The sequence below is a fragment of the Tyto alba genome, unplaced genomic scaffold (assembly GCF_018691265.1).
Source record: "Tyto alba isolate M040663 unplaced genomic scaffold, T.alba_DEE_v4.0 Super-Scaffold_22, whole genome shotgun sequence".
Classification (NCBI taxonomy): Eukaryota; Metazoa; Chordata; class Aves; order Strigiformes; family Tytonidae; genus Tyto; species Tyto alba.
In genome coordinates this window covers 21884007-21909754 of record NW_024881296.1, presented here as the reverse complement: position 1 = coordinate 21909754, position 25748 = coordinate 21884007, and the positions used below count along the sequence as shown (strand labels likewise).

The following is a 25748-nucleotide window of genomic DNA, read 5'->3' as shown; positions in this document are numbered from 1 at the left end:
TCTTGATCTTAGTGGACATGTGACAGAGAAACAAGTGATTCCAGCCACAGAATTTTTACTGAAAGAAACAGGGATTAGTCAACTAAACTGGGGACAACCCAAGATCTATATTAACATGCATCCTCCATTTTATTATTAATAGACCAAGGCCCAGTATTCTTTATATAACACTACATTAAACTCAGCTTCCAGAGTTTTAAATATCTTTTATTCATTCAACAATAACTAATTGGTTTTTGATAAAAACAAGTCATTGCTAATTCTAGCCACAAGTATTTATCCTGCATTTCTAGTGAACCTCCTGTTCAGCAATCTTTTATTCAAGATGTTCATGACACAGAACAGTCATGAGACAATCATGAGCATTATTTGGTGATATCCTCAGTCAGCAGTACAATCTGTATAGCTGAATTTTGTGCCCTATATATGGTAGAAGCAACCTAATTAGTACTTCTCTCTCATCAGCTTTATAGCAGACCAAACAGACTGATATCTGGAATGCCTTTGTATAAGGAGGAAGGAGAAGATGAATATAAATCCTCAGTGTTACCAGTATTGGTTGAATTGCATCAGGCCTTTGAAGATGCGTCATCTGAGGTAACATTTCAATTGTCTTTACACCTATCCTCCAGCAGAACCACATTTACAATGAAAAATCCTCTAGCTCCCACCTGGACATCCAGCCCTTTCCCAAATATTGAATGTTTGAAAGAGTATCTTGTACTTCTGCTCTGAACTTCTTTGGTTCCTTTTGCTCAGGCTGGACAGGTGGAAGAGAGCCTTCTTCTTGAACAGAAGCTGCATGATGGTGTCACAGCCACCTCCTCATGGCTAGATGGTGTGGAAGAACAGGTCTTTGTTGCTACAGCTCTGTTGACAGAGGGAGAAACAGAAACATACCTCTGCAAGCAAGAGGTAAGGAATCCATTAAGGACTTCCTTTAAATTGCCATATGAATACATTTTATGTAGTGTTTAGAAAAAAAAGTATTAGAATCCTGGATAAGTGACATGTCACTGTCAGAATCTCTATGTGACTGCAGTATTCTGCTATTGTTAGAAGTAACTTTATTGACTGTATAGAGAACTTTGCAGAAAGCAGCACCTCACTCAAATTTTGCTTGGTGAGAAGAGAATTAAACATAGACTCTGTCTTCTGTTTAACTTCTTTGATATGTATTAGCAACACCATATTGTTAAAGTTGAAATAAAGTGAAAAAGAAGGAGGAATGTTCTGGGATATAGAAAGGGTACAAATTCATTAACATGAAATGGGGGGGAGGGGAGGGAAAGAGAGGGAGTGTCGGAAGAGGGAAAGAGAGAGAGATGATAGGACAGTGGTAATGGTTTTAAACTAAAAGAGGGTAGTTTCAGACTAGATGTAGGGAAGAAATTTTTTATAATGAGGATGGTGAAACACCGGCACGTTGCCCAGAGCAGCTGTGGCTGCCCCTCTCCCCCGGAAAGGTTCCAGGCCAGGCTGGACGGGGCTGGGAGCAACCTGGGCTGGTGGAAGGTGTCCCTGCCTGTGGCAGCACGGTTGGAACTAGATGACCTTTAAAGGTCCCTTGCAACCCAAACCGTTCTATCATTTTATGATTCTACATCATTTTGTTTCAGCATGTGTTTTCCTCAGAGTAGTCTGGGATCTTTTGGTATCAGAGATACCATAACTGCATAACTTTGTCTATTGTGTGTATATTAACAATGTAAAAAAGTCACTGCATCTCTGCAAGATTCACAATGGCTACAGAAATATGTTTGCCTGGTTTCCAGAATGTCTGATTGCCACTTTGTTTTGCTTCCTACAAAATCAGTCTCTTGCCAAAGAAATTGAAGATATAACAGAAGAAATTAATAAGAACAAGAATTTATTTGCTCAGATATTTCCTGAGAATAGTGATAATAGGGATATTATAGAAGACACTTTGGATTGTCTCCTGAGAAGACTGGCCTTACTGGAGTCAGTAATAAACCAGAGATGCCATCAGATGAAAGGACGGCTCCAGCAAATAGGGACTTTCAAGGTATGATGCTTATCTGAAGGAATTAACAGGGTAAATGTCAGATGGGCATATAAAGGATGTGGTTCCCAAAGCAATGAGATTTTTTGGTGCCAAATCAAAACAATAAAGTTGTCACAGGTTTTCACTGAAAAATCAAACTTTTTTAAGCTATGCAAAACTTGGCACCCAAATCATGATCCAGAATTTAAACTCTCTGCTAGCAGCCTTCTGCAACTCATGCAATTATTATAAAGTGATCATTCATCCCATGCTTTCTCACCCTGATAGCATTACATAAAAGGAAATTGTTGACTGCTATTCTTAAAGGAGAAAAAGCAACTGTAGAGTTCTACTCTATATATTTTGTAATTGCCTAAATGATAGAGTACACTGTTTTTAATTAGCTGAGATAGGGTAGAAAATATAATACCGATTCCCACGCTACTGACCATCTTTAATCCATCCTGTTACTCTATAAGAGTTTGTATCTCAAGCTATCTGTATTAAGCAAATCAGAAAAAATTAAGATGAGTGGAGAAACATGCACTTTTAGAAATCTTTTCAGAGTTCAGAAATGCTTTCAGATCTTACTTGGTCTCTACCTTCTCTCCTATTTTTATTATATAAAGCCTCCAGTATGGTTTAGTTTTAATGAAAAAACATAATTACAACAAAAAAAATATATAAAATAAATTCCTGTTATCTTTAGGTTGGGGTCATCATTTCTAGGTTGTTACTACAGGATTTATTTCCAAACTCCATAATCTTTCCTCTGCAGTAGACAGGAAAAAATATTTAAACATTTTTCAAGGAAAGGCCTTCCTTTGCTGAAGAAAGCAGACAAGTTGATTAGTATCCCGTGCACTATTGTTATATCAGAGAAATTTAGTATTTAAAAGAATTACTGCTTAAAAAAAAAAAAAAAAAACAAAAAAAAACCAAACCTGTAATGCACCCCTTATATAATGCTGAAAGTCTTAGAAAAATGTGTATATAATTTTCTGTTGGGATGAATGCATTAAAAAAAAAAAAAAGAATAATTGATTGTAGCTTGGCAAAATTGTTGAGTAATGTTTCTGTGTCTGGTCTGATAAGGTACTCTAAAAGTTGTAATGTGTAGTTAGCCCTGTAATGTGTTGAAGCCTTGTTTACTTTGTCATATTTTCTCAAGTTTGTAATGAAAAAAGCTTGCCTAAAAATGTATATGTAACTTCTTTACAAGCATATGTGGTTGAATAAGCTACACAAGAATAACATATCTTTGTTAAATAAATCTAATGATCCTTGCTAATTAATTATCCAATTGGAAGGCAGAAGCAGAAGTGTGTTCACAGGTTATGTTTTGAATAAGAATTGCTTTAGCTTTTAACTCATATATCCAGGTATGGATTTTCAGCAGTGTTAAATGCTTTGCATTGGCTAATTATGATGCTTCCAATTTTGAATAGATTTTATGCCTTAGCAGTGGTATTGTAACTTTTTATTACTTTAAACTTTTTGAAACATAAAATATTTTTCAACTGGTTTCTGCTGTGATTTGCTATAATTTGTTGTTGTTGCCTCCTGTAGAATGATCTGAAGCTCCTGTTTACATCAGTGGCTGATAACAAGTATTTAGTTCTACAGAAACTAGCAGAGGCAGTTGAGAGACCAGAAACAGAACAAATGCAGGTATTACCAAATGCTTATTTCTTGGGGACTGGGGGGAGAGGTAAAGTTTCTATTCAAAGTATAAAGAGATTTTAGAGAACAGTTGCTTTTTATGGGAGAACATATGTGTTCACATAAAGTATGTGAAAATGAGTGCTTCCAAGACTATACTACACATGTTTATAAATGAAAAAAACAAAGAAACAAACTAAAAACAGAAATTTCTCTTCCTTATCTCTGCAGCTGTCCTAATTATGAATACACTGGGTGGTATTTGAAAGAAAGAAAACTTTAATGAACCAAAAAAAGTCAATAAAGTTTGGCTAAATTGTTTGACTGTTACACGTGATTAAAAACCAAAGGCACTTTCTTCTGCACTGGTTTATAGTAATGTTTTGACTGTTATTCATTGTAATTTAAGGCAATAATTGTTTTTTCTTTATCAGGAATTGTGTGAGGAATAATTAATTATTAATATGACAAAATATATCCTGTTTCCTTGCTTCTGTTTTGCCAATGAGAAAGTGAATGAAGTATGCTAAGGGCTACTTTCTATGCATGTTTCTTGTTACCCAAAAGCTACTGATGTCTGGTGCCAGCAGGTGACTGGGAGGAAGTGACCTACCCTTCAGCTAAACAGAAATACTGGGCTTTATATACCTGATAATAAAATTTTGAAGGAATTTAACTATCCTATATGAATAAGAGAGCTGGCACTCAGTGTATTTCTCTTCTGTCTTCCATGATGCATAAGACTGGCAAAAATGTATTTCCTGTATGATTAGTTTAACTACAAAGTAGGAAAACAATGTGGTAACAAAAGTAAGTGAATTGATTTGTTTCTGAACATCTACCTTGGCTGATAAAACATTCAAATTTAAAAGCATTGCTGTTTGTTTGAGATGTGATTGGGAAAGTAGAAAGGCCCTTAATCAGCCAGGTAGCTTAGCTGCATGCACTGTTTAGTAACTGTGTTGTGCATACTCCACATTACTGAGAGTCAGGAGTTATACTTACATATATAGTTTAAGCATATTTGGGTAGGCAGTTTCCAAGAAAGGCTCATAACAAAAGACTTTAACTACAGGAGTCTACCATGTGCTTTTAACTTTTTTATAGATTGCATGCATTACTTCAACAGAGACTCCTAGGTTGAAAGACCTAGGAAATCTTATAGCTTCTGTCGAAAAATAAATACACTTGCAAAATACCAAACTGCATTCTTAAGTTGTAGTCTTCCAAGTGCAAAAGGGGGATGTACAAGTCCTTTTCCTTGACAGTAATTTTGACCCTACCCTGGTCCTAAAAGAGAACTATGCATAGCTCTTTGTTATCATGCATGTTTTCTGCTGTGATGGTTGTCTGCTTTGTGCTCAGATATGACAGGAAAGAGTCTTAAGAAAAAGAATGCTTTAAAAGAAGGTGTTAGAACAACTAATAGTCTTTTTGTGCCTATACTTTATAATTAAAAACATCAAACTTCATAGCAAGATTTGGTATAAATAGTGTATGATAAAAGCTTGTTATTAAAAAAATAATAATGCCGTATTGTATTTAAGAAACAAGCTGGGCTCTCCCAGCTTTGACTTAATATTTCTACTTTATAGTAACCTTTACAATTTCAGCAGATTGAAGGACTGATTAATACTTTTAGCAGAAAACAGAAAAGAATATTGCCATATGACAGCTACAGTACTGTTATTAAACCTTCAAACTAAATGATGTAATTTTCAAATACAGATCATACTGCAGGCAGAAGAAGGTTTGAAGGAGCTAGATGCTGGAATCAATGAATTAAAGAAGCGTGTAGACAAGCTACAAATTGACCAACCTTCTGTGCAAGAGCTGTCAAAGATCCAGGTATGGTTCGTAAGTTCCACCCTAGACATGTATGGTGATATCAAAGGTATTAGTATGCTCCTTTTTATTATTCATAAGGCAGTTTAGGAGAGTGTATTTAAAAGCATTTCAGTGAGTATAAAGGCTGTTTTCTTTCTGACTCCCCTGTTTTTCTATGTTTGTATTTTCAAATTTTCTAACTTCTCAATTATTAGCAGTATTAATCATAAAAACACAGAAAAACATGTTTTCTTTCAGCTTCTATCAACTCCCTGTTCAAATAGTTAAAGTAAAACATGTAAAAGTCTGCTGTAGGTTGACCCCTGTTCTCACCAGTGTTTTATGATCTGGGGTTTAGTTCTCTCATATCTGTCGTCAAAAAAAAAAAAAAAAAATCAAACAACAAGAGGATGAAGGAGAATAGATAGCTAAGTGTGACTTGAAACTTGAAACATTCTGCTTTTACTAGAATACCTCTCATGTTCCTGCATACTTTCAGTTAGACTTGGTTTTGGCCATACCAAAGTAGTAGGGCTCTATCTTAAGGCTCTCTGAAATTGATACATGTGGGCAATTGATCCAGAACTTCTATAAGGCTGTTGAAATTCCTTTGTGAGCAGTTTGGTGCTGAGGCAGATGAATGCTTAAGGAAAGATCAAGGAGAATGTGTACAACTGAATTTTACCCTTTATAATGACGTAATAATAAATTGGAAGCAAAGAAAACAGCTGAAACTGGACCACAAACTTATGAAACCAACAAAACAGTGATCTTAATTAAAAGTTAATGACAAACAGTTTGTGCAAATTACTTTTGCCCCATTCTCTATCCTTTTGGTCTTAGAGCCTCCTGCTTGTTTTTTCCTGTCAGATTATGTGTAGATACCCCCCCATCCCCTTGATTTCAGTTTTAAGAAAAGATTTCCTTTTGCTTTTTTAATAGATGTGCTTCTCACAATTTTCTTTTTAAAGCTAGGACAGCCAGCTGCAGTCTGAGGGTGGGTACTGTGCTGTAGCAGTGGATGGTCATAGAGATATTTTGATTTATTAGTTTCTGGATGTGTTGTCTTGATCTAATATGGGCTTATCCTCATGGTGAAATGTATGTTCTGAGAATACAGTTCTCAAAACCAAAACAAGAAAGTAATCCTGTTCAGACGAAGAAAAGCATCTGTAGGTTGTTCTCACTTTTACAGGTGAGGTCTACAAGATGAGTAATAACACATGGCAACTTATGAAATTCTTCCTTTTGGCTCGTTTTGTAATTTGGCAGTATGGGCATACTGTGAAATACACACTGCACTTTTTCTACGCTTTAGTATTCTAAATATAGTATGTTGCTATTTTAGTTTATCTACACAGTCTTTTTGATCTGGAAATAGATGTTACTCTGCTAGTATTCATAGAGGAATACAGGGACAGTAAGGTTGCTTCTAGGAAGACATGTGTACGATGTGAAATAAGAATCACCATTACTGCTCTTTGCCCCCAAGGATAAGTATGATGAGCTGATGATGATCATTGGATCGAGACGGAGTGACCTGAATCAGAATCTGGCTCTTAAGAGGCAATATGAAAGAGCTTTGCAGGACCTGGCTGACCTGATAGAAACAGGCCAAGAAAAGATGGCTGGTGACCAGAAAATGATTGTTGCTTCTAAGGAAGAGGTTCGATCGCTACTTGACAAACATAAAGTAAGAAACTGTGACATATTTCAGGATTAATCATGACTGTAAGCTTGTACACAGCAAATTACTAATCATCTGTTCCTAAAGGTTCAGGAACATTTCAGAATGGTATGCCAGTATTAAATCAGGATATATTAAAACTTAAGGTATTTTAAATTGGAATCAATGAACTGTTCTGACTGAATGACTTTCATATTCTCTGTTGAAGGTGAACCCGGGTAGTTGCATTTTCTTCTTTATTCTAGCAACAAGTTCAAACTCTTGTCCTGTCACGCTACATAGCAAGTTCATCCACCACTCCATTTTTTCCCAACAGAAATTCAAGTTTGCTAATAGCACACACAAAATATGACAAGACTTTTCCACATTTTTCTATTAGGCAGAATTTTTTGGTGGTGTATACCCGAAAGCTATTGTCCTTTTTAAATTGTGGGTGGGATTTTGTGAAATGTTGGTGGAGTGAAAAGTTTAGCTAATTCTATGTCTACAGACACTTGATTGTACTGCTACTGTCTTAAATTGTTGTTGTGGTAATGAATTGAGTAACAATTTCACATTCTCTTTTCTATTCTCTCTTTACCTTCTCCCTTACACCCAAATTTCTCAGGAATATTTTCAGGGATTGGAGTCTCACATGATCCTGACAGAAACACTCTTTAGAAAGATGTGTAGCTTTGCCCTCTTGAAAGAAACTCGGCCACATTCAGAGATAATGACACAAGCTTCAGCTGTACTAAAGCTGGCTCATAAACGAGGTGTAGAGCTGGAATACATTCTAGAGGTGAGAATTTCTGTGGTCTTTTCTTTACTGCCACTGTGATCTATCACCAGAATATTCTAGAATGTTGATTTCCTGTGCATGAACAGAATTGGTGGACATCAATCCCTTTTGTCATACACACAGGGCACTGATATACTACGTGTAACCTTTGCTATTTAACTGTTGTGACCTTCAGAGGTTGTTCAAGTTGTGTTCCTCTAAATTTAAAAGAGCTTCTTAGCTTTAGCTTACAAGGAGAATGTGACAGCATTATCCATGTGTTCTAACCAAAAGTTGAGCTTGACACAGAGATGCTGTCTTATTGTAGGTTCACTGGACATTTGTACTGTTACTTCTGTACATTCACAATGATGTAGCTATAGGATTTCAGATCGAGAAAGCAAGTAATAAAAATTCTAGCTACCTGGATTCAATATTCACCATATACATGGATAATTTGTGATTGCAGACATGGATGCATCTGGATGAAGATTACCAGGAACTTACCAGACAGCTGGAGTCTGTTGAAGGTAGCATCCCCACTGTTGGTTTGGTGGAAGAGACGGAGGACAGGCTTACAGACCGAATTACACTGTTTCAGGTTGGTGCTTTTCAGATATTCTTTATGGGAAAGTTGGATGAAAGGTGCGGAGCCGTGGACGAACGACACGCTGAGACGGGTTCAGTGTGGGTGATAGAGCATCAATCAACGTGTGTCTTTATTGGTCCAGGGTACATATATTTCTACAGACAATGATAATTATTATGCCTACTAGTCACTAGCTGATTGGCTTAAGCTCTAAAGGTCGTATTCGCACGGTCCACCTACTTGCAGTTAGCTTACAGCACAAGCTTCTCATAACACTAAGTTTCTCATGCTACTATTTCTGATTCCTGTTGACTTGTTTTTGATACACGACAGTACCGTAACACAATGTTTCTCAGACCACTGTTATCATAACACTAGGTTTCTCAGACCACTATTCCTAATTCCCCTTAACCTGCTTTCGACACACCACGGTACACAGGGCTGAAGCGTCCTTGACATTCCTCCTGTATCAGCAGCTGCGAGCAGCTGCAGGTAAACCCTAGTGAGGCTCAGCATCAGCAGCTAGAGCAGGCTCTGATCTTACAATTGCTCGGTGGGCTCAGGACCCTTGTCTCTGAGCCATTCTCCAACAATTCCCCCTTTTTCTTTTTGTATGAGCAGAGCCTGTGCCAACGTTCGTTCAAAGATTTTCTTAATACATGACAAGGCACAACTTAGGCATGCAGGCTTACAATCTACTGGCTAAAGGCACAGGACCCTTGTCTCTGAGCCATTCTCCAACAATTCCCCCTTTTTCTTTTTGTAGGAGCAGAACCTGCCCTAACGTTCGTTCAAAGATTTTCTTAATACATGAGAAGGCACAACTTAAGCATGGAAGCTTACAGTGTGTTGGCTAAAGGCACTTATCACGCACCTGGAAGTGCTGTGATAGGTCTGCATCGTTAGTACGCGTGAACAAACTAAATCTACTTTATGGTTAGTGCATCCAGGCATTCAAACAGGGAGGAAGCACTAGATTGACTTCCTCCTTCTTGCCCTTCCAGGTGACCCCAAGGGCAGGATTACCACGGGGCAGTTTTCTGCTCAGAGACCCAGCCTGGATTGTCCAAACCCTGTAGGATCAGTGCATAACCCTGATCCCCCCCCCCCAAAAAAAAAATTCCTACCAGGTTTTCCCCCTTTTTCTTTTTTAGACAATCCAGACTCCTTTTAATGTTTGAATCATAGCATTCATAAAGCATTTCCACACAGACCCCAATACCATCATGACTATCATAATGACAATCAGCATTGCCAGTCTGTGCATCAACAAAGCTTTCAGCCACCCAGTAATTTCCAAGCTTTGTAGATTTAGAACCATCATCAGTCCATTTTCCAAATTCCCAAGTCTCGTAACCAGTCTGTCAGTCCATGTTCCAATCTTATTCAGTCTTATGTAGCAAGAAAACCATCCTTACAGTTTTAAAAGTGTCAGCAATTGTAACAACAGAGTATGCAATACAGAATGTAATACAGGTTTCACCATGCTATGTTCTAAACATTGCAACGAACCCACAACATACAATGAACCTGATACTACATGAACAAGTTTTTGATACCAGTGTTGATGTTGAAACACCCAAATGACAGTTCAGAGTTGTAAAGTTCGTAAGGAGTCTCCAGACCCCCCGAGGAGAATCTTGTGATCTTGAGTTCCCAGGTGTCCCCCATTTGTTGTCACTACCGGGCAGGCCAACGCTCCAGCAGCATGCCTGTCCACTTTTAACAAGGCATCATGAATCACCCCACTCCATCGGGACTGAGCTAAAAGCGGAGCTGGTTCTGATAAAGGTGATGGGAGTGGGTGTGGTGGGGGCTGCCGGCAGCGCTTCCTTTTCTTGTAATTGTAAATGCAGAGTTCTGTCCTGTAGCTTAACTTCTGTAATTTTCTTTCAAGTTCTTGGACTTTGTCACTGTCCATTACCGATGTGTGACCCTGTTGCTTTAATTCGGCCAGAGCCGCCGCTTTTCTCTCTGAGCCAGACGCTGACGCACTGTCAGGGGTGGAACCATCCGAAGGGGGGGGGGTGGGCAGAGTTTATGGTGGCACGCCGCTCCACCCGGTACCCCCGCGCCGCCTGATTTCTCTGCCGCTTCTTGCGCGGTGGAGCAAACAGGAACACTTGATGACATGCCCTTAATAGAGCAGAGCTGTTGATTACACCCGAAGAAGGTGACTAATCGTGACGGACAAGTGGTTTCGGCAGGTACCAGTGGGGATGGTACAGCGCTGATAGCCGCAATAGCAGCAGCAGCTACTTTCTTTTCTGCTTGCATCTCCCTCAGAGCTTTTACGATCGTTCGCCAGACCACCCCTTGCTGTCGTGCTTCACTGCCTTTATTGCCTCCAGTGATAGTCTCGTCCCACAATAAATCACCTACTTCGCGCCCCTCCTGTTGGCTACATATTATCGAGGGGCCATCGTCCCTCTGCCCCTCCGCCTCTGAGGTAGGGGGGGGGGTGGGGGGGAGCATGACTGTAAAGATACTGGGGGGGGGCTGGCCTCCGGACTTTCCCTATTCACATTAACTGTAACTGGCCCTCCTGTTGATGATACAGGAATGCGATCACTGTCAAAAAGCATAGATCCGGATGCCTCACTATCTGGGGTAACAGTGGAACTTTCCCCCCCCAACTTTGCAGTTGCCACAGCTGCAAGGTTCTTTTCAAGCTGACACCGCTTACTATTATTCACCACCTCCCGCCATGGTTTCATCATTTTCCTTGCAGCTTTATCCTCATCAATTGCCATATCCCACAAAACATCACCTAATCGTCTCCACTCCTTGACATCAAAAAGAGAATTAGGATCCTGAAAACATCCTTTGACCCATCCTAATGCTACTAAACCCGTGAGTGATTTTATGCAATCCACTCCCCGCTTTTCTAAAAAGCGCTGTAATAAATCCAGGGCTACCTCTTGTTCCATCTCATCAACCTGGTGCTCCTTGGTTAAGGCACCTCCGGTCCTGTGCTCCCTGGATAAGGCACAGTACCGTTACTGCCGACCCACCCCTGATTAAGGCACCGTCGGCCCTTTGCTCCCTGCTTAAGGCAAAAAAAATACTCCCGCTGGCTTGTGCTCCCTGTTTAAGGCACTAAAAAATACTCCCGCCAGCCTGTGCTCCCTGTTTAAGGCACTAAAAATACTCCCGCTGGCCTGTGCTCCCTGTTTAAGGCACTAAAAATACTCCCGCTGGCCTGTGCTCCCTGTTTAAGGCACTAAAAATACTCCCGCCGTCCTGTGCTCCCTGTTTAAGGCACTAAAAATACTCCCGCCGGCTTGTGCTCCCTGTTTAAAGCACTAAAAAATACTCCCGCCGGCTTGTGCTCCCTGTTTAAGGCACTAAAAAATACTCCCGCCGGCCTGTGCTCCCTGTTTAAGGCACTAAAAATACTCCCGCTGGCCTGTGCTCCCTGTTTAAGGCACTAAAAATACTCCCGCCGGCTTGTGCTCCCTGTTTAAGGCACTAAAAAACTACCCCCTTTGATATGTTGCTGATGCTCCGTGACTAAGGCACCAGTTGCAGCTCTTGCCAGCAGCCCTTGCAGAGAGCGACCCTCTATCTCGGTTCAGCTCCTTGGAACGACCTGTCGGAAGCCCACTGTCCGATCGTTCTTGATCCAGCTAGGCGCTGCTGTATCTGATGTTTCCCCGCATTTGTTTCTGCCGCCGCTGTATGCAGCACCTTTCTGCGTCAGCTTCTATCACCCCTCTGCGTCAGTTCCGGCGCCTCCCCGCTTCCACTTCCGGGGCCACCCTGCGCTCGCCTCCAGCGCCCCCTCGTGTCCGCCCCCGGGGCCGCTCAGTGTCCGCCTGTGGCGTCCCTTCGCGTCCACCCCCAGGGCTGCCGCAGTCGGCTCCTTACCACGTCAGTTCCGGCGTCTTTCTGCTTCCGTTTGTGGGGCCACTCACTTCCGGTCTCGGGGCCGGTCCGCCTCCGCTCCCGGGGCCGCTCCACCTCGGCTCTCGGGGCCGGTCCAGCCGGCTTCTCTCCATGTACTCCCCCGGGGGCTGCCGGGGCTGGTGCCTCTCCGTCTCAGCTCGTGGACCCCGGACGCTGCTGCATTTGGTGTTTCTCCGGGTCAGTTCTCGAATTCCTCAGTCGTTGCTGTTTTCTCTGGGTCCGCCGCTCCGTCCGTGTTCTTCTTCTATGCAGGCCCCTGTTCGGGCGCCATCTTGCGGAGCCGCGGACGAACGACACGTGGAGACGGGTTCAGTGTGGGTGATAGAGCATCAATCAACGTGTGTCTTTATTGGTCCAGGGTACATATATTTCTACAGACAATGATAATTATTATGCCTACTAGTCACTAGCTGATTGGCTTAAGCTCTAAAGGTCGTATTTGCACGGTCCACCTACTTGCAGTTAGCTTACAGCACAGGCTTCTCATAACACTAAGTTTCTCATGCTACTATTTCTGATTCCTGTTGACTTGTTTTCGATACATGACAGTACCGTAACACAATGTTTCTCAGACCACCATTATCATAACACTAGGTTTCTCAGACCACTATTCCTAATTCCCCTTAACCTGCTTTCGACACACCATGGTACACAGGGCTGAAGCGTCCTTGACATTCCTCCTGTATCAGCAGCTGCGAGCAGCTGCAGGCAAACCCTAGCGAGGCTCAGCATCAGCAGCTAGAGCAGGCTCTGATCTTACAATTGCTCGGTGGGCTCAGGACCCTTGTCTCTGAGCCATTCTCCAACAGAAAGGGACCTCAGAAGGTCATCTAATACAGCCTCCCACTTGAAGCAGGACAGTTGCCATGGGCTGGATCAGCAACAACTTTGGAAAACTCAAAAGATGGAGATTGCACAGCCAAACTTGGGACCACTTGCAGTGCTGCACCACCTCCTATTGATAAGGTTTTTTATAATGCCCAGTCTAAACCTTCAGCTTTCATCTTACCACCATTGTCCTTTTTACGTTGTGTGGCACTACTAAGGAGCATTTACCTCTATCCTTTTTTTAATTCTGCTCCACGTAGTTGAAGGCCTTTGTTAGTCTGGCCCTTAGCCTCTGGTTTGTCAATCTAAAACAAGCACACTTCCCTCAGCATCTTTTTAAAGGACATGTGCTCTGTGTCACTAAACATCTTAATAGCTCTACACCAGACCCTGACTACCTCCTTCTTCTCGAATTCGGTGAGAGGTAGGGGCAGAGCAGAATCATATGCACTAGATGTTGACTCATCAGCACCGCAGATGAGGAAAATCAAATAACTTTATTCAGTTGTTCACAGTCCTAATGCAGGCCAGTGCTGTGGCTTGCCTTATTCACAATGTCTTGGTTATGGAAGATGCCAGGTTGAATACACTAGCCATTCCCTTCCTAGCCTGTACTGAGAAACAGGGGTATTCTGCCCAGGATGCAGAATTTGCACTTCTTGTTGAGTCTTCTAAGGTTTCTGCTGCCTCCAACCTCAAATATCAAGAATCTCTGGACTACTCTGCCCATTACAGTCTGCCAGCCAGCTATCAAGCCTTTGATCACTAGTGTTTGAGGCTGGTGATGCAGCTAGTTTTCAACCCGTGTAATAGGCCATTTATCCAGCCCACATTTTCTCTGCTTCCAGAGGAGGGTCCTGTGGGAGACAGTGTCAAAGGCCATACTGAAGTCAGTCTCATCCACAGACACAGTATTTTTGTCATAAAAGACTGTCAAGTTAGTGAATCCAAGCTGAATATTCTTGATTAATTTTTGGTCCTTTTTGACCTTGAAATGGATTCCAAGAGGATGTGCTCCATGATCTTTCCAGAGAGCAAGGTGATGCTAAACAACCTGGAGTCCCCTGAGTTGCCTTCCTCCTCAAATGTAATGAGAACTAGTAGTTTAAATATAGATATTCCACCACATCCTGTTTTTTGGTCTGTTCTCAAAATGAGAATTCTGGCCTAGTGTTTTCTTTTTGTCTCATTATACATGAGACACTTCGGGTGGGTTTTTTTTATTTGTTTTCTTGGTTTGTTTTACAGAAAAATGTCTGCCAAATTCTTCTTGCAAATTGACTTCTTGTCTACTCTGAATTTCTAATGTTTATTGTTCTTTTACCAGACAGCTTTCTGCTTTTGCAGTGGTATGAGGAGAACTTAAGCAATCTATTGTGTGGGGGTTTTATTTTGGTTTTGTTTAATGCTAGGCATTGTTTATGTTGGTCCTGACTCCAAATTAGTTTTCCTCTTTTGTTTCTCGTCAGTTACATAATTCAGGTTATTCAAATCCAGATTCTTGGACTCTGCTATAGCATAACTTTTAATACTGGTTTGTTTTGTTTTTTTTTTTTTTTATCTCACTGTGACCACATTAGGTTAAAAAACCATTATAATTAGTTTATGACTGTCTTAGAATTTTCTTGTGGTACTCTCTAGGAGTTACACATTTATTTCTCTATATGCTTTATGTAATTACACACAGAGACACACACGTACATAAATATACTTCTGTTAAGTTATTAGAGCACTATTTATGTAAAAGAGAAAATAAGAAGAGCAATAGGCAGTTAATGTACTCACCATAAGACTAGTAGTTTTGTAGACTTCATCTTCAGGTTAGTTTCAGCAGAAGTGAAAAATGGGAATGCATGTACATTTTGTGCTCAAACTTAGTCAAATACACAGATATAAAGTCCAACAACTATTATCTGCTGCTGGTGTTTCATGTGGGCACCAGTGATACAGTCAGGAGTAGTCTGAGGAGTATCAAGAAGAATTACAAAGCCCTAGGAGTGGCAGTAAGGGACCCTGGAGCACAGGTTATTTTTTCAACAGTCCTCCCAGTTAAAGGCAAGTGGTCTGAAAGGGCAAGTTGAATCTGGTGAATCAACAATTGGTTATGCGGCTGGTGACACAACCAGGAGTTCAGCTGCATAGACCATGGGACTCGCTTTGAGAAACCTGGTCTACTGGGGCCTGATGGGGTCCATCTGTCAGAGAAAAGGTAGAGCATCTTTGGCCATAGGCTTGCTACACTGGTGAAGAGGGCATTAAACTAAAGTTGCCGGGGGAGAGGAACCTCAATCCACCCCACTCCTACCAGCTTGACTCCAGGGCCAGCAATAAATGCCCAGAGCCTGGAGAGAGTTCACAGGTCAGCAGGAGAGCATCTGAAAAGCAGCACAAAGGAATTCCAGCCACTGAGTTAGCTTCATCGGGGGCCCAACTTAAATGCCTCTATGCAAGTGCACACAGCATGGGGAATAAACAAGAGGAGTTAGAGATGTGGACATGCCTGCGGGACTATGATCTTATTGGCATCATGGAGACACAGTGGGATGGTTCCTATGACTGGAGTGTTGGAATGGAAGGATGCAGGCTCTTTAGGAAGGACAGGCAGGAGAGATGAAGAGGGGGTGTCACTGACCACCTGGAGTGCCAGGGGATGGTTGAGGAACCAACTGAGAGCTTACAGGTCAGGATTAAAGGGAAGGCAGGGACGAGCAATACTACAGGCCACCTGACCAGGAAGACCGAGTGAATGAATCCCTATATAGACAGATAGTAACTGTGTCATGTTCACAAACCCTGGTCCTCACTGGGGACTTCAGCCACCACAGTATCTGTTCGAGGGACAACACAGCAAGGCATAAGCAATCCAGGAGGTTCCTGGATCCTTCTCCAAGTGATAGATGAGCCAATGAGGAGAGGTGCTATACTGGACCTTGTTCTCACCAACAAGGAGGGGCTAGTGGGGAGAGTGAAGCTGAGTAGCATCCTGGGCTGCAGTGTCCATGAAATGGTGGCATTCAATATTTTCAGGGCAGTGAGGAGGGCGCACAGCAAGCTCACTACCCTGGGCCTCAGGAGAGCAGACTTTGTCTGCATGAGGGATCTGCTTTCTAGAGTATCATGGGATAAAGCACTGGAGGGAAGAGGCCCAAGAAAGCTGGTAATATTCAAGGTTCACCTCCTCCGACCTCAGGAGCAATGCATCCCAACAAAGAGGAAGTCAGTTAAAAATGCCAGGAGGCCTGTGTGGATGAACAAGGAGCTCATGAACAAACTCAAACACAGAAAGGAAGACTACAGAGGGTGTAAGCAAGGACAGATAGCCTGAGAGGGATAGAGAGAAACTGTCCGAGCAGTCAGGGATCAGGTTAGGAAAGCTAAAGCCCTGATAGAATTAAATCTGGCCAGGTACATCAAAGGCCAAAAGGAAAGCTTCTATAGGTATGTGGGTGATAAAAGGAAGACTAGGGAAGATGTGGACTCTCTCTGGAAGGAAATGGGAGCCCTGGTTAGTCAGGATATAGGGAAGGCTGAGGTACTCAGTGATTTTTTTTGCCTCAGTCTTCACCGGCAGGTGCTCCGGCCACACTGCCCAAGATGCAGAAGGCAAAGACAGGGAATGGGAAAATGAAGAACTGCCCACTGTAGGAGAAGATCAGGTTCAAGACCATCTCAGGAACCTGAAGGTGCACAAGTCCGTGGGACCTGATGAGATGCATTCGCGGGTCCTGAGGGAACTGGCAGATAAAGTGGCTAAGCCACTATCCATCATATTTGAGAAGTTGTGGCAGTCCAGTGAAGTCTCCGCTGACTGGAAAAGGGGAAACATAACCCCCATTTTTAAAAAGGGAGAAAAAGGAAGACCCAGGGAACTACAGGGCAGTCAGTCTCACCTCTGTGCCTGGCAAGATCATGGAGTGGGTCCTCCTGAAAACTATGTTGGGGCTCACGGAAAATGAGGAGGTGATTGGTGACAGCCAGCATGGCTTCACTAAGGGCAAATCATGCCTGACAGATTTGGTGACCTACTACAACATGGTTACAGCGCTGATGGGTAAGGGAAAATGTCTCTCTAAATTGGAGACATAGATTTGACAGATGGACCACTCAGTGAATAAGAAACACTGGATGGTCACACCCAAAGAGCTGTGCTGAACAACTCAATGTCCAAGTGGAGACCAGTGATATTCCTCAGGGGTCCATACTGGAACCAGTGCTGGGATCACCATGCACAGTGGGATAGAGCACACCCTCAGCAAGTCTGCCAATGACACCGAGCTGTGTGGTGTGGTTGACACACTGGAGGGAAAGGATTTCATCCAGAGGGACCTTGACAGGCTTTAGATGTGGGCCTGTGCAAGCCTCTCATGAAGTTCAACAAGGGCAAGTGCAAGGTCCTGCACTTGGGTCAGGGCAATCCCATGCAGAAATACAGGCTGGGCAATGAGTGGATTGAGAGCAGCCCTGTGGAGAAAGACTTGGGTCATGTTGATTCATGAGGAGCTCAACATGACCCAGCAATGTGTGCTCACAGCCCAGAAAGCCAACTGTGCCCTGGGCTGCATCAAGAGAAGAGTGGCCAGCTGGTCGAGGGAGGGGATTCTCCCCCTCTACTCTGCTCTTGTGACACCCTACCTAGAGTGCTGTATCCATCTCTGGGGCCCCCAAAATAATAAGGACATGGACCTGCTCAACCAAGTCCAGAGGAGGCCACAAGGATGATCAGGGGGTTGGAGCACCTCCGCTATGAGGACAGGCTGAGACAGTTGGGGTTGTTCAGCCTGCAGAAGAGAAGGCTCTGGGGAGACCTTATAGCGGCCTTGCAGTGCTTAAAGGGGGCTATAGGAAAGATGAAAAGGGACTTTTTACAAGGGCATGTGGTGATAGGAGAAGGGGTAACAGTTTTAAGCTGAAAGAGAGCAGATTTAGATTAACTATAACAAAGAAATTCTTTACTGTGAGGGTGGTGAAGCACTGGCACAGGTTGCCCGGAGAAGCTGTGGCTGCCCCCTCCCTGGAAGTGTTCAAGGCCAGGTTGGATGGGGATTTTAGCATCCTGGTCTAGTGGAAGGTGTCCCTGCCCATGGCAGGGGTTTAGAACTAGGTGATCTTAAAGTCCCTTTCAACCCAAACCATTTCAGGATTCTATGTTTTTAAAATCTGTACTATTTGTGTAATGACAGTAGAATTTCACAGGTATGTTTACCCACATATACAAATTTGCTACCCAGCCACTATTCACCATTGAAATGAAATCTGTCTCTGCTCCAGGTGGGGTTCAGGGAAAAAGTATTAATAACCTTTCCTTTTTCAGTACCTTTTTTTCCTTTCTTGTGCTATAACAATTGGCTTCTGTGTTCGGGGATTTGGATAGGTTGTATGATCTTCTGTTTTGTAGCTGTGGATAGCAGAAGGGTAGATCAGTAAAAGAAGAGTTAAACAACTAGAGAGCTGAAAATAGGCACTGAAAGGGCTGAAAAGTGGCTACAGTTAATAACTTGATATTGGACACCTTTAATTACAGTAGAGTTTTCAGCAGATGGTAGTATAAGTTCTGACATTTTAATCAATTTCTCTCAGAAATGGTGTTGCACCATGAAGATTCTTTTGAAATTGTTCAGGTATAAAATATCTGCACCAATGAGGACGTCATCATAAGGAGGTGTCAATAGACATATTGAAGTGAGGGGTATTGTCGCAGTACATTGAAGATTTTGAGCTGGTTACCTGCATCTTGTTTCTCAGGGAGGTCTAGAGCTGGAACAGGGAAAAAATGTGATGTGCCATGTTGACATTGGATATGCTACAAAATGCAATAAAAGAAAACTAAACGTTGAGGAATTGTGGTAGCAGAGACCTGCAGAGTTATCTAACCATCTCCTCTGTCATTACAGCATCTGAGATCTAACCTGACTGAATACCAACCTAAATTATACCAAGTGCTAGATGATGGGAAAAGGCTCCTTTTTTCTATTAGCTGTTCAGATCTCGAAAGTCAACTGAACCAACTGGGAGAACACTGGTTAAATAACACCAGCAAGGTTACCAAGGAGCTTCACAGGTTGGAGACAATACTCAAGCACTGGACAAGGTAATGCTGATTATAATGGACAGTATAAACCTCTTCACCTGCACTGTTCAGCTCAAAGTAATTCTGAATCCAGAACTATTATATTTGACATTTAAAAGTACTTTAAGATATATGTGATAGTTTGACTACTATGCAATATCCTACTTCTGTTCTGTAGAAGTGCTATCATGCTTTCTCATCTGCAATAAAACACGTACCAGATAACATCTGGTGGGAGGAAATCAGAAGATACCTTATTTAGGTGTCCAATTTAGAAGTCCCATGTGCATACAGGTTGATGAGAAAGGGTGTGTGCTTTGCTAGATGGCATGAGTAGCCTCAGCATGTTCTCACAGGGGCATTGACACTGCTGTGTTCTTGTGGTCTGTGTCATTATGTATATGGAAGGGAGATTTTAACTACCTTTAGTAATGTTCGTATGTTACTTTTGAAATTAATTCTCTAAGTGATATACAAGCTTTGTCTATTGTTCATAATATCCCTGGCTTGTTGGCTCACTAGCCTTTCGAGAGAGGCACATAAAGGATTTGTATAAAGGTTATGTGGAGACACTCTTATTCTGACATCTCATTAGCTGCTTGGCATATTAAATGATATGGAGATAGTTTCTGAAAAAATTAAATAAAATTTCTGTTCTGAGATATCTTGTTGGTAAAGCTTTTGGAAGATTGGGCCTTCGGTCTGTATGGGGTAGGGTGCTGTTAACAGTTTGTCCAAACAGATTTATAACCTAGTTACTAGTAACTTCATTAAACTTAGTTTTTCCTAAGAGGCAAAACAAAGGCACTTGTAGGAATTGTGGAAATAATGGCTAAACTAAGAGTTTCCTGATACCATGCCTGTCTTTAAAATTAAATCATATTTTTCTTAAAGTTGATAAAGAATAGAAAATATTTTTATTTTAAATCTGGCATACAGTATCTTCCTCTAACACACAGAGGAGAGGCTGCTCAGCTGGAAGCAAGAAGTGGTGATGACTGTTTTAGTTTTCTTTAAACATCTTTACAGGTATCAGAGTGAATCAAATGAATTGACACATTGGTTACAATCTGCAAAGGAGCGACTTGAGTTTTGGAGCCAGCAGTCTTTGACAGTTCCTCAGGAACTGGAAACAGTCCGAGACCACCTGAACTCCTTTTTGGTAAGTCATTCATGGACCTAGGACACCTTTTTCTCTACAATTACAAATAAACAGTTGGGCAGTCAAATGATTGTACTTTTTTTCATCACTGAAGTAGTGGCTATGCAAAAAAAAAAAATCTGCTTCTGTACGTGAGCTGTCCTTCAAAAACTGGTGTGTATTCATACTAAGCACTCCTTTGCAGTATGCAGTGATTGTAAAGCTTGATGATTCAGAAAACAGAAAATAGTTTTATGACTGAAAACAATTTTTATTCTCACTTGGTCTGAAGCATAGCTGGTAAACACTAATAGAGAGTACATATTTTTAAAGGGAAGGAAGGATATTCTTGGCTTTCTGAGGTAAAGCTTTAAGTACAGTAAACAAATAGTTGATTATTTCCACAAAAATATTCTGCTTTTAGGAGTTTTCAAAAGAAGTGGATGCTAAATCGTCACAGAAATCTTCTGTCCTGAGTACTGGGAACCAGCTCCTCAGGCTGAAGAAGGTGGATACAGCGGCATTGAGAGCGGGATTGTCCCACATTGACAGTCAGTGGACAGATCTGCTCACACAAATCCCAGTAGTACAAGAGAAGTTGCACCAGGTAAGGAAGGCCAGTGTTGGCCTTTAATATTCCAGAAAATTCAGACCATATGGTTGGCACTGCCTTTGAGAGATTGGTGCTTCCTTCCTCAAATTATCCATGTGAGGCAAGATAGGGACAACGTTATTCCTGTTCTAATGTGGGAAAGCTTACGCTTATGTCCAAATCCTGTCTACTCATACAGTCTAGCACCAGTTGGTGTTAATTTCAGACTTTCACAGTTACATTTGTTAAATTTTAACCAAAGTACAGATGAGGATTTTTTTGACATGTTGTATGATTTTTGGTAAAAGGGAGTTCACATCCCTGTGCCCTGTCTGGTTTGGATGGTGTTTTTATTCAACCTGAATAGACTGGGTTCAAGTCTGTGCAAGACAAAATAAATCTAAAAATACTGTACAAGATTTCTGCTAGTGTATGTAGAATCAGGAGGGTTTTACTTGTGTAATTTTGTTTTTTTAGTGCTGTGATACTGATGTTAAAGAATTATACTGATCTATAAGTTCGTTCAGTATTTAGTTGCTAGGAAGTTATCAGTGCAAGCCATTGCTTAAGTTTATAATTTGGAATGTTCTCAGAGTTAGTAATATCATTGTAATTTAGGGGGAGAGAGGAAGAGTAACAAATGTTAATTGAATCTATTATATTATATTAAAAAAAAAATAATGTCATTCAGTAGTTCTAGGAGCTGTCTTGTAATGCATAATATATATGTCTACCTAAAAATGTCATAGAACACATTTTTGAGTAACTAAATGTAAGCAAGCACTACTGTATCAAATATCGAAAGTGAGTCTTTTAAGAAAAATACAGGTACTATTCCAAATCACCACACAAGAAGAGTAGTATAAAATTATTTTCCATGGGTCTATTCATTAACCATTTACAAGGACAGGAAAAGCATAGCTTAAAGTTGATCTTCTACATAAGGCCAATACAGAATTATGGAGTGAGAATGCAGAACCTTTAGGAAGTCAGAAATGGAATCTTTGTGTTTGTCCAGTTTCTTTTTACAATGAAGAATGGAAATAAGAAGCCTTTAATATAATATTTTCTCACTAGGATGGGTGCAATTATACAATATATCTCCTATTAAAACCTTTCTTCTTTTTTTACTTTTTATAAACTTCAGCAATATGTTAAGGATGTAGAATAACATGATAATAAGAGCAGGTAAAGGAAATATACTATGGTAATGCAAAGCAAGGAATTCTTATCCATTTTCTTCACAACGTGCATTTTAAGTCTGTTATCTTTACAGCTCCAAATGGATAAAATTCCTTCTCGCCATGCTATCACTGAAGTTATGAGCTGGATTTCCCTGATGGAAAACGTCATTCAGCAGGATGAAGAGAATATAAAAAATGTAGTAGGACAGAAAGTCGTTCAGGATTATGTCCAGAAATACAAGGTACTGAGTGGAAATGCTATTGATTCCCCTTCTGAATTATCCCCATTAAATATATATATACATATGTAAAGCATAAACGATTTAAGTAAAAAAAAAAAAAAAACAACTCTTGCATTGTGGAGTGGTTAAAATTGTACACAACTTAGAATTGGGTAATATTTGATACTGTGGAAAAGAAGACAAAATTACTCTGCTGTTTAGTTACGGCAGGAATATAATTTTTAATATGCTTACCTTAATTTCCAGGTAAATTCAAAGCAGTATGCACATGATTAAACCTTATTAAGTTAGATCTATTATTACATCTGTCTTTCACCCAAAACCACAAAAAACTCTGCAAATGATGCAAGTTGTTTTATGAATTCTCTGCATATCACCTTCTCCTCAAAGTGTGTAGCATGTGCTTGAATGGAAGGTGGCCAGTGGTTTGCAGATCAAGATAGTTTTTATCAGTATCTAAGCAAAAATGAAAGATACTATATCTTGAGATAACTATTGAGGAGTATAGATATAACACAGTTTAATTTTTTTAACTGGATCAGTAATACTCTTGTAATAGATCTGCACACAGTGACTTTCTTCTCAATGTCAGATTTGTTTCACTAGTCTCCTGAAAAATCACTTTACTTCCTGGCTATTATTATTCTTTTTATGTAAGAATATTTTCCATCTTACCTGGTTTTGTATTAAAAATGTTGAAACTAAATAAAATGGAAAAAAATATATACCCATTTTTCTTAAATTTGATCTTTAAGACCAATATCAATATGATTACAGATTTTTTTTTTATGTTTTTTTGGGGCATGGGGTGGGGAAGGCAGATTATTTATTCCAAAAGCAGTGTATTTCTGCTTTATTTCTCGGTATTTAGGAAAAAATTTTTACATTTTTAACATTTTTAATTGCCTTTTTCCTAACTTGTAGTAAAGTTGTAATTTGTGAACATTTTTCCTCTGTTTTGTAAGAAGACGAGAAGTTATGGTACTTACGTTTTGGGGTTTTTATTCCCTTCTTTTCTACTAGGGTTTCAAGATAGATTTAAATTGCAAACAATTGACGGTAGACTTTGTCAACCAATCCGTGCTACAAATTAGCAGCCAGGATGTTGAAAGTAAACGTAGCGACAAAACCGATTTTGCAGAACAACTTGGAGCAATGAACAGACGTTGGCAGATCCTGCAAGGCCTGATAACAGAAAAGGTAAATAAAAAAAATTAGCTGCTCTGTAGTGAACTCTTAAAATGTGTAGATCCATAAGATTATAATGGTTGGAAGCCTCTGCAGGTCATCTAGTCCAACCTCTTGCTCAAGCAGAGATAACTTTACAGTTAGATCAGAATGTCCAGGGACTTGTTTATCTGAGCTTTGAAAATCTCCAAGGACAGATTCCACAACCTCTCTGGTCAGCTCATTTCTATGCTTAACCACTCTTGCTGGGGACAAATTTTTGCCTTGTTCCCAGTTGGAATTTCCCTTCTTGCAACTTGTGACTGTTATTCTTCTCCTTTTACCACACATCTTCAAGAATAGTCTACCTCCATCTTCCCCATACGGAGTGGACAGCACAATGAGATGCTTCCTTTGCCTTCTTTTCCCCAGGCTGAATGAAACTAGCCTCTCCTTGCATGTCATGTGCTCCAGCCTCCTAACGACCTTAGTGGTCATTCACCAGTTTGTCAATCTCTCCTTTGCACTGGAGGGCCTAAAATGGGTCACAAGTGTCAAGAGGGAAAGACCCACTTCTCTTGACCTGCTGGGTGCACTTTCAATAATCTAACCCAGTATGTAGTTGGTCTTCATCAGCACAAACGCACTTTGCTGTTTTATTATGTTCAAGTTATTGCTTACCATAGCCCATAGGTCGTTTACTTCTATCCAGCATGCTGCCAGCCTGTATTGTTGCATGAGGTTATTTTGTCCAGATGCAGGACTTGAAATTCGGCAAAGACAAATGTAATGAGGATTGATGAGCCTAATTATCCATCTTGTTGAGGTTTCTCTGAATGGCAGCCCTACTCTCCAGCATATCAATTACTTCTTCCAAATCAGTGTCATCTATGAATCTGCTGAAAGCACAGTCCATCATGTCAGTCAGTTTACTGATGAAAGTTTTAAACAATATCAACCCCAGGACTGACCCTGAAGATGCATCTTGTAAATGACTGCCAGATAGATGTCAAAATGTTTACCACTAACCTTTAAGCCTGATGACTTTGGTCAGTTTATTCATTTGCAGACCTCCCATCCAGCCCATGTCTCCTCAATTTTGCTACTCTATAGTGTACAATATGAAAAGTCTTGCAAAAGACAAGGTAACCAGTAGCTACTTCACTTGTCCACAGGGTCAGTCATATCATCATAGCAGAGGCAATCAGTTAGGTCAGGCACGATTTGCCCTTAGTAAGACCATGCTTCTTCCTCCTCCTTCTTCTTTATGCATGTGGAAATGGCTTCTGGCAGGATTTGTGGTGTAGCCTTTTCCCAGTCACCACCAACTTCCTCCGACCATCATGACCTTGTAAAGGTGATAGGCAGCAGCCTTGAAATGACATTGACACCCTCAGATACATCTTGTCTGGTTCTGTAGACTTTTATATGTCCAGCTTATTTAAGGAGCTGCTAATTCTTTCTTCCTCTACCATGACTAGTACCTCTCTATGCCAAAATTTGTTAATTGGCATGAAAACCTGGGAGGCATGAGGGAAGACCTTGTCAGTAAGGTCAGAGCAGAGAGGGCACTGTGTATCTCAGACTATTCTGTGGTTTCCCATTAGTTGCTGATGTACTTGTGAAGAGTAACAAGAATGGCTTCTGTCCCTCACCAGTTAGTTCCAGACATGATTTTGTTTCCTAACATCAGCGCTGCATGGCCAGGCCATGATTCTCGGCCCATTCTTTGTAAGCCACTTTCTGTGGATTTGCCATTTTTGTGACTTAAGGAAGCTGTCCTTGAAGATCAGCCAGATTCCTGGACTCCTTTGTCTTTCAGTACTGCTTCCCGTGGGATCATGCTTACCTGAAGAAACCAAAGTCTGCTGTTCTAAGGATCTTTAGTCTGCTGCTTACTTTCCTTACCTCACTCACAACTGTCTCATCATCACTGTGGCCAAGGCTGCTGTTGACCATCACATCCTCAACCAGTTCTAATTAAGGTTACAGTTAATTAAGATTGGTCATTCCGTAGAGTGCAGTTTATATTAAGTAATGTGAATGCTTTTTATGGCAATGCTGCCACTGTCAAATTTTTTTCCCTTT

The 25748-nt window shown here is 41.1% G+C and overlaps 1 protein-coding gene across 1 annotated transcript in view; it reads left to right on the top strand.

The window, feature by feature from the left end:
• Positions 1 to 25748, top strand: part of SYNE1 (spectrin repeat containing nuclear envelope protein 1) — a 329785-nt gene that overhangs the window by 234890 nt on the left and 69147 nt on the right. Inside the window, 13 exon segments of the mRNA XM_042795897.1 lie at positions 466 to 597; positions 760 to 915; positions 1817 to 2026; positions 3575 to 3676; positions 5396 to 5515; positions 6987 to 7187; positions 7789 to 7962; positions 8411 to 8542; positions 19159 to 19355; positions 20364 to 20496; positions 20900 to 21082; positions 22344 to 22493; positions 23517 to 23693. Of these exon segments, the coding sequence (XP_042651831.1) occupies positions 466 to 597; positions 760 to 915; positions 1817 to 2026; positions 3575 to 3676; positions 5396 to 5515; positions 6987 to 7187; positions 7789 to 7962; positions 8411 to 8542; positions 19159 to 19355; positions 20364 to 20496; positions 20900 to 21082; positions 22344 to 22493; positions 23517 to 23693 (2067 nt within the window).